At 39.1% G+C, this 9,442-nt stretch overlaps 1 protein-coding gene across 1 annotated transcript; it reads left to right on the forward strand.

Moving 5' to 3' along the window:
- The first annotated feature begins 5,916 nt into the window (after window positions 1–5,916).
- On the forward strand, window positions 5,917–7,763 carry LOC130853634 (PDZ and LIM domain protein 5-like). The gene has a single exon (XM_057735827.1). It carries the CDS (start codon window positions 5,973–5,975, stop codon window positions 7,761–7,763), a length of 1,791 nt encoding a protein of 596 aa, XP_057591810.1. The 5' UTR covers window positions 5,917–5,972.
- Window positions 7,764–9,442: the final 1,679 nt, after the last annotated feature.

Genomic DNA, 9,442 nt, shown 5'->3' on the forward strand with positions numbered 1-9,442 from the left:
TGAAGGAAGTGGTGGGAGAGGGGGGAATTGATAGGAGATTAGGTCATGGGAATAGTGATGGCAGGAGAGAGGTCAGATCTTGTAGGGCCCTGAGGATCACAGTCAAATCTCTTAATTGTTTACTGCAGTGAAACAGAAAGCCATTGGCAAATTTTGAGTGGAGAACAGATACCATCTGACGAACTTTAAAAGCATCACCCTGGAAGCTATGTCACAAAGAGTCTGTAGAGCAGCCAAGGTGGACACAGGGGAAAGAATTAGAAAGCAATTACAAGGATTCTGTCAAGAAATGTGGGACTTAGATGAGAGGAGCAGTGATGAAAGTTGAGACGTGCCTTGATTGTGGATACAGCCAAAGACAAAAATGACACGTTATGATGACAGATTGGATGTGAGGTGTGGCAGAAAGAAAGGAATTTAAGGTGGCTGAGGATTTTGACGTGAGTGACCAAAGAACAGATTTGCCATTTTCTGTGATGGGACAGATTAAGAGAAGAGCAAGGGGAAGATAAAGAGAAATTCCGAATTCCGTTTTGAACCTGTTAATTTGTGATGATTATTAGATATTCAAGTAGAGGTGAATATACAAGTTCAAATGTCAGGTGAGCAGTCCATGCTAGAGATCGAAAATGTGGAGCCATTAGCTTTAGATAGTGAAAGGCCTTAGTTGTGAACAAGATTACCTACAAAATGAATATAGCGATTAAAGTCCAAAAATTGAGCCCCGAGGAAGCCAATGACTAAAGATCGTAAGGCTGAGAAAGAGAACCTAGTAAGGTACAGAGGAGCCAAGATTATGGAGCCCTAGCAAGGATGTGAAGGAAGGGTTGGAAGGAGAAGAAAGTGATCAACTACCAAATGCATCTGGTGGGTCCGTTCTCACAAGGACTGAGAAATAGCCATTGAATATGACATTATATAGTCAGTAGTGATCGATGTTGGGCAGTTTAATACAAGGGTGGGGAAGAATTTGGATCAGAATAAATACAGGAGAGATTTGAAGAAGACAAGCTGGCAATAGCACATATAGTCACAGCATGGAGATTATATTTACCTAACAAATATTCAGGATATATGGTTTCCTATAGCATGTGTTAGGAGTCGGAACATTCAAATTTGAAACTGTTCCAGAGAGTCCAAGATCTACACTGTTGGATTACAATGCAAGCACATTTACATTGACTTTCCTTTTATAGAACAAACCCAGTATAACTTTATCTTCACAAATCCTCAGTTCTTAAAGACAGCTTGTCACAGCAGGCATCCTACCATAGATTGATAAATGTCTATCAAATGCTTTAGTCATTGTACAATTTAGTAGGATGTTTCCTGAAGCATAAGGTGAAATACTATTTCTAAATTTAAAATACCCTGCATATGATGTTTATGCAAGTGTGCTACTACCACATTTTCTCCCCATGAATAATGCATGTCCTATGCAACTTGAATCCAAAATAAGGAAAAATGCCAAACATCTAATAGTCTACATTAAATACAAGAATAAAACTGCTGTGCTTGATAATATAAGCCTTGAAATAAAAGCAGTCACTGGGTTAATTCTATACAGAAAAAAATAAAGTTGAATAACTGTCTCTATCTCTCTCTTGTTATAATTTTTCCTGCCATTCACTCACATAGTTGTTCAAATGAATGACTTCCCCTTTAAAACCATAAGGCAAAGTGTTTATTGTTTGAACACCAGCTAATGAATGGGTCATTATAGACTAATGTTAAAAAATGGCAGAGACAGTTGGAAGTGTACACAGCTGGAATCAAGACATGTGAATTCCATTATTACACATGTCACCAATGCTTCTTTACTTCAAACAAGTCAGGCAACCTCAGTCCAGTCTAGATTATACAAAAATTATCTTATTACAAATTTAGATTCAAAAGGAAACACAGTTTCGACTATAGAGCTGCAGGATTACTTGTGACTAATTATTTTAAGGGATTGACTAATCTGTCAGCTAGAGTTCAATAATGTATGCTAGCTACTAATTAAAGAGTCCTGGCCCCCACTGTCTCTAGGGGAATAAACTCTGGATTCAGCTGTCAGGAGACTAGGGATTGAGTTTTAGCTCTCAGATATATGAGGTAAGAGATATTTTGTAGGTTATGTAACCTCGAATCTTAGTTATACTATCCACAAATTAATAACATCATGCTGATTATTATGGTGTGTGTGTTACAAAGAGACAGACAAAGAGACACCTCAGTGAGCTAACAGGCTCTCTAATCCGTTCCCTGTTGCATCCTCAGACATTTCACTTCCCAATTATTTCCTTCCTTTGTCTTCAGTTTTTCTCTCCTGCTCACATTACTTTAACCTTAATTTCCCTTTAGCCACATATCCTCTTCCATCTTTCATTTCCTTCTTCACCTCTAGAGCCAATTTTTTAAAAAAGCTGTCCACATACTTCTGTTCTCTTCCTCCTCTCCCTCCTCCCCTTCCTCCCTCTTCTCCTCCCCTACCCCCTCCTCCTCCTCCTTCTTCCTCTCCTTCTTCATCCCTCTCTCTCTCTCTCTCCCCTCATTTTTCATTCAGTGCTTTACTATAAAATCTTACTTATCTGTGCAACAGTTACCTACAAATCAATCTCCATCAACAGTAATTTATTAACATTAACCCAACACTCAGTATCCTATTGCTCAAGCCTAAGCCTTGGGAAATAATCTCAACATCTCGCCTTCGCCAACCCACTACAATTACTACGTCACCAAGTGTTATTGATTCTACCTCTATGCACCTTCTTTGCTTCTCTCTAGCATCATTGTTATATTGAGTTACGCCCTTAATCATCTATTGTCTGCATGCCCCCCATAGCCTCCTAACTGCACTCCTTGCAAGCAGCCTTACCCCTTCCCATATGTTATATGTGGGAAGCCAGGGTAATATTTCTAAATGCAATCTGATCATGTTTTCCACTTTCTAAGACTTTTCAGTGGCTTCCTATGCCCTTCTCCTCTGTTTCCTTAGGATACAATTTAAATTTCCAGGGATTAAGTTTGGTTTAAAAAGCCAAACTTTTTATGGTAACTCATCTCTTCTTATGGTAACTAATCTCTTTACTCTCACCCCTTGCCACTTCCCTCCTGTAAGCTCTATACCAGTGATTTTGAATTATTTTCCCTCCCTTTTATTTGTTTTTTATGTGCTGTGTTTTCCCACCTCTAGACTTTTATACTTATCTCCCCACGTAGACTTTTGTTACCCCAGATTTGGAACGAGTGCCCACATTGTAAAATCTTCTCACAGTCAGTTACTTCTCCCAGTGTGGCCCTTTCCACACTGTAATGATATTGACCACCACACTCTGAGATCCATGTCAATATATCTGTTGGGTGTAAGTTGGCTACCTTAGACGCTTCATAGTGCTTGGCATTTAGCAACCAGTCAACGAAAACATCTGGGAAAGAACTGTGTAAATTGTTAAGCATTATATAATTGAAAGTTACAATATCCCTTATTGAAATTCCTGTAAAAGATAGGCATAGAAAATTTAAATTTGGTTATACCTATTTCCCAGATGACAATTTACTATCTACCTTCATGTTTGAAGAGGTACAACTGTTTACTTACTTTACAAACAGCTGTCATCCAAAGAACTTCTTTTCTGATTTTGTCTGTTGAAACTATAATTATACTGCTGCTATATGTTACATCTATTTATTTACACTTTTATGAGATACACAGATGTATGCTTCTTTTTTAGATCAATATAAATATACAGATATATGTTGGTTCTTACAGTCACTATGTAATGGAGAAGGACTTCTATTAAGTTTAATATCTTTTTTTCAATTCAATTGTAGTTCATGTAAACAAAGGAAGGAATTGCATTATTAAGGAATGCTGAGGCAAAATCTTTTTTTAAAAATTTAACAAGGATTTATTAATTAATTTATTTATTTATTTATTTATTGGCTGCATTGGGTCTTAATTGCTGTGCATGGGCTTTCTCTAGTTGTGGTGAGTGAGGGCTACTCTTTGTTGCCGTGCACAGGCTTCTCATTGTGGTGGCTTCTCTTGTTGCCGAGCACGGGCTTTAGGTGCATGGGCTTCAGTAGTAGTGGCATGCGGGCTCAATAGTTGTGGCTCACAGACTCTAGAGTACAGGCTTAGCTGCTCCATGGTATATGGGATCTTCCTGGATCAGGGATCGGACCCATGTCCCCTGCATTGGCAGGTGGATTCTTAACCACTGTGCCACCAGCAAAGTCCCAATGAAATCTTTTAAAAATGGAATACTCTGTCAACAAACAGCCTCAATTTCAATTTAGTGAAAAAAAAATTCTCTAGTGTTTTCTTTTCCCGCCAAAGAAATTCCTATCTATATCACCAAGAAAAGAAAGAAGGAAAGAAAATCACTAGTGACTTGGTTCATGATAGTGAATAAGCACAAACATAATTAGCTGCTACATAAGTTTAAAATACATAACTAAATACATCATTTAATAAATTGCTACAAGCTACTGAAAGCTCTCTTAGAAGCCTTTAAATGTTGAGATATTCATAAAAATCCTTTCTTCTTAGGGAGCTATTTAGACTGTGCTCGTATAACTTGTATAAAAACTACCCATTTGGATTTTCAAAGGCACTGAAACTCAACAGTGAATATTTAATTTAACCATTGCCACATTAAATGGATTTTTCTTCTGAAGCTATTGAAAAACATAGCTGAATACAGACATTCTAAATAAATAACCTAAATGGTAGTGTTTCTCTTGTCTGTTGTTGAATAACAAATCATCTCAAAAGTGATTGGCTTCAAACAACGATAATTAATTATTTCTCATGACTCTGTGAGTTGACTGGGATGAGCTAGATGGTTCTTTTGTAATTAAAGTCACTCATAAGACTGGGAGCTCAGCTATGACCAGAATATCCAAGATGACCCTTATCCTCCATTACCTCTTTTCATATAGTTCTCTCATCATTTGCTGGACCAGCCCAAGCTTCTTTGCAGCATAGTATGTAGTCCAAGAAACAAGCCCAGCATTCAAGTGCTCTATCAAGCACTCTGCTGTATCATACTTGCACATGTCCCATTGGCCAAAGCAAGCCACATGGCCAAGTCCAAATCTAATATGAGAAAGAACTACACAAAGTCTTAGAAACTGCAAGGCATGGCCTTTAGGAGACACCAATGGAAGTCTACCACAGACAGTTTAAGTTTGTATACTTATGTTGTCTGATCATTTACTAAAAGTCAAATCTAAACTCTCCGTCAGCTTCTGTATTAGCATAATTTGATCAAGACAGCCTTAAAACATGACACTTTCCCCCTATAGTCTTATCCTACAACTTAAGTATTAAAAATATTAGTCTACATTTTATAAGTGATGGGGTTTTGATATTGATTTGCATTCGTTATTCATTTACTCTTCCTAAAAGTTCTAAAGCTTCAAGATACTGTTGTCTGTATTCTAGAACTCTTTTAAAATTTGAATTTTACCAGTCTTTGAATTTTTTTTCATTTTGACATGAATATTATGTTGTATAATATTCCTTTATATTGGTTAGAGAAAAAAAAGTTTTAACATTTTCTTTTATTGAAAAGTCACAGTAGCAAATTCCTTACTTAGAAGGAACTGCTATTTCCAGAGTCCTGGCCTTATTATGCAACATTTTCCTGTCTTACTAAACAATTATACTGAGGTTTTGTCAGTTAGAAAACTTCCCATTCATTCAGCAGTGCTGTCTTCAAATTCAAAGTTGGAAGACCAAAAAATATACGGGCTGAGTTGATTGTCTTCTGTCATTTCAAGAGTTCCTGGAGTTACAGAAAGTCTTCCCATGTAAACAAGAAGAGATTATAGAGCACTTTGCTTTCAAACAAAGATCGTACACCTGTTCTCTTAAGTTTCTTGCTACCCTTGCCTTGGCCCCTTTTAAAACGAATCATTGTCGCCGCGCCGGACCCGAGTTTCTTTAATTTTTGTGGATTGGACTTTGAGCCATTAGAACCATGAGCAACTACAGCGTGTCCTTGGTTGGCCCAGCTCCGTGGGGTTTCCGGCTGCAAGGTGGCAAGGATTTCAACATGCCTCTCACAATCTCTAGCCTAAAAGATGGCGGCAAAGCATCCCAGGCAAACGTAAGAATAGGTGATGTGGTTCTCAGCATTGATGGAATAAGTGCACATGGAATGACTCATCTTGAAGCCCAGAACAAGATTAAGGGTTGTACAGGCTCTTTGAATATGACTCTGCAAAGAGCCTCTGCTACACCCAAGCCTGAGCCGGTTCCCGTTCAAAAGGGAGAACCTAAAGAAGTAGTTAAACCTGTACCCATTCCATCTCCTGCTGTGTCCAAAGTCACTTCCACAACCAACACGGCCTACAATAAGGCACCACGGCCCTTTGGTTCTGTGTCTTCACCAAAAGTCACATCCATCCCATCACCATTGTCTGCCTTCACCCCAGCCCACGCGACCACTTCATCACATGCTTCCCCTCCACCTGTGGCCGCTGTCACTCCTCCCCCATTCGCTGCATCTGGACCACATGCTAATGCCAGTCTTAGTGCTGACCAGCGGTCATCTGCACTGAGTGCTGGTAAACCTGCAGTTAATGTCCCACGGCAGCCCACAGTCACCAGCGTGTGTGCCGAGACTGCCCAGGAGCTAGCGGAGGGACAGAGAAGAGGATCCCAGGGTGACAGTAAACAGCAAAATGGCCCGCCAAGAAAACACATTATGGATCGTTATACAGAGTTTTATCACATACCGACTCACAGTGATGCCAGCAAGAAGAGGCTGATTGAGGATACTGAAGACTGGCGTCCAAGGACTGGAACCACTCAGTCTCGCTCTTTCCGAATCCTCGCCCAGATCACTGGGACTGAACATCTGAAAGAATCTGAAACTGATAATACAAAGAAGGCAAACAGCGCCCAGGAGCCTTCCCAGCAGGCGGCCCCCTCGGCAGCTGCAGCTCGGAGCACACCAGAGAGGCCAGGAAGCCCAGGCTTGGCCAGACCAGGGGTGGCCGGGCTCAGCACTGCTGCCGCCTTCAAGCCTCTAGGGTCCACCAGCAGCATCAAGTCACCAGGCTGGCAACGGCCCAACCAAGCAGCACCTTCCACCGGAAGAGTCGCAAGCAGTGGGACGTCCACAGGAGCTGTGGCATCAGCCGGTTCAGCTGGAAGGCAACCCCAGCCCAGTGATGAGGACACTTTGGTGCAAAGGGCCGAGCACATTCCTGCAGGGAAACGAACTCCGATGTGTGCCCACTGCAACCAGGTCATCAGAGGACCATTCCTAGTGGCACTGGGGAAATCTTGGCACCCAGAAGAATTTAACTGTGCTCACTGCAAAAATACGATGGCCTACATTGGATTTGTAGAGGAACAGGGAGCCCTGTATTGTGAGCTCTGCTACGAGAAATTCTTTGCTCCTGAATGTGGTCGATGCCAAAGGAAGATCCTTGGAGAAGTCATCAATGCTTTGAAACAAACTTGGCATGTTTCCTGTTTTGTGTGTGTGGCCTGTGGAAAACCTATTCGTAATAATGTTTTTCACTTGGAGGATGGTGAGCCCTACTGTGAGACCGATTATTATGCCCTCTTTGGTACTATATGCCATGGATGTGAATTTCCCATAGAAGCTGGTGACATGTTCCTGGAAGCTCTGGGCTACACCTGGCATGACACTTGCTTTGTATGCTCAGTATGTTGTGAAAGTCTGGAATGTCAGACCTTTTTCTCCAAGACGGACAAGCCACTTTGCAAGAAACATGCTCATTCTGTGAATTTTTGAAAGTCAACAGTCCAGGGGAAGAGAAGAAATTTGAAGAGAAGAAATTTGAAGAGAAAGATGAGAATTTAAATCACCAATTAATTTTTATATGTAATATTTATATGGAGTTTTGAAAAATAACAGTGGCCCTGAAGGGATAAATTCCAAGCTTTGAAAACCAAGTCTATGAGGAAATATTTGGCTTCATAAAGTAAAGAGACAGTTTGGCGTTTATTATTACTTTTTTTCCTGCATTTTCTGCCCATAAAATAACTTTTATAAAAACCAATTTCCTGGTTGACTATTAAATTCATCTCAGAATAAATTAGTGAAGAATTACATTTTAGAATAAAAACCTTCAACCTCTATGCTGAAATACTTATACCTTCTTTCCTTATTAGGTAGTTGTAAATCTATAAAAGGCAATGAAAATGCCTTACACTTAATCAGCAAGTGAAACATTGTGTTTTTTTTAATTAGTGTTTAATTTTTAAAGCAGTAAATAGGAATTTAAACAGAGAATTTTATCAGTAGTAGGTGTCAGGTTTTTTTTTTTTACTGCACTTTGTTTTTTTTGTCTTTACAGTTGATCATTCCAGTAGGAAAGGCCAATGAGATTTTAATCAAAATGTGTCATGTTATATTTTTCTCCACCCCAAAAAGCTACCATTATAGCTTATAAACTTCAAATTTTTGCCTTGTATTAAAATATGACCATTTCTATTCATTGTATATGTTTCACCACCTGTACTCATCAAACTTTTTTTCCCCTTCCCTCATGCTAAGGTAAAGAGCTTGTTGAACAACTTTGGACTCTGAAAGTTTTCTCTCTCTTTAAGGAGAATAAATAGAAAAGAATATGGTTGGGAATTATGGTAAATCAGAGGATTAGATCAGAAAATTTTTTTAATTCCCCCTTTTCAGACAATGAATGAATTAGATCAGTTTCAGAATTATAGTACTGACTGATGAAGGTCTGAAAGTTCTCTTTGCAGAATAATTTTTTTTCTTTAGTTCTGTGTTGGAAAAATAAAAGATTGGCTTGGGAATGTGATAACAATTTAGATTTTTTTTTCTTTTGGTAGTTCTTTCTCAATAATAAATGAACTACTTCCAAATGTTAAAAAAAAAAAAACAAAAAACAAAAAAAACGAATCATTAATTAGTGAGATTTAGCATAGCAAAGGATTCTAAAGCTTACTGAGTTACCTTACTCCTCCTTTGGCTCTATAATTAGTACACATTGGTAGGAATTTTAATCCTGGGGCTCCCCAAGGCAAGTCTAATCTAGCATCCATGGTTTCTCTGGCCAACAATGCATATCCCTTACCTAGACCAGTAGCTCATACATAGTACGTACTCAATAAATGTTAGTCAGAGACTGAAAGAGACAGAGATACAGAGGGAATGTGAACAATTAAGTGTTTACAATATGTTAAACGTTGTATTAACCTCCTTAAATGCTGTGCATTTTTTCACTTGAACACATTTATCAAATTTCTTCCTCCCTATGTTCCAGTATTTCTTCTTCAAGACTAAATAGCCAATGGATTTTCAACCACTCCAAATGTAAATAACCTTGTTGTCATGAGTTGAATTACGCCCTCCCCTCCAAAGAAATTCATATGGTAAGGCCCTAACCCTCAGTATCTGAGAATGTGACCTTACTTGGAGAGTTGTCTTTACAACTGTAATCCAGT

The sequence above is a fragment of the Hippopotamus amphibius genome, chromosome 5 (assembly GCF_030028045.1).
Source record: "Hippopotamus amphibius kiboko isolate mHipAmp2 chromosome 5, mHipAmp2.hap2, whole genome shotgun sequence".
Lineage (NCBI taxonomy): Eukaryota > Metazoa > Chordata > Mammalia > Artiodactyla > Hippopotamidae > Hippopotamus > Hippopotamus amphibius.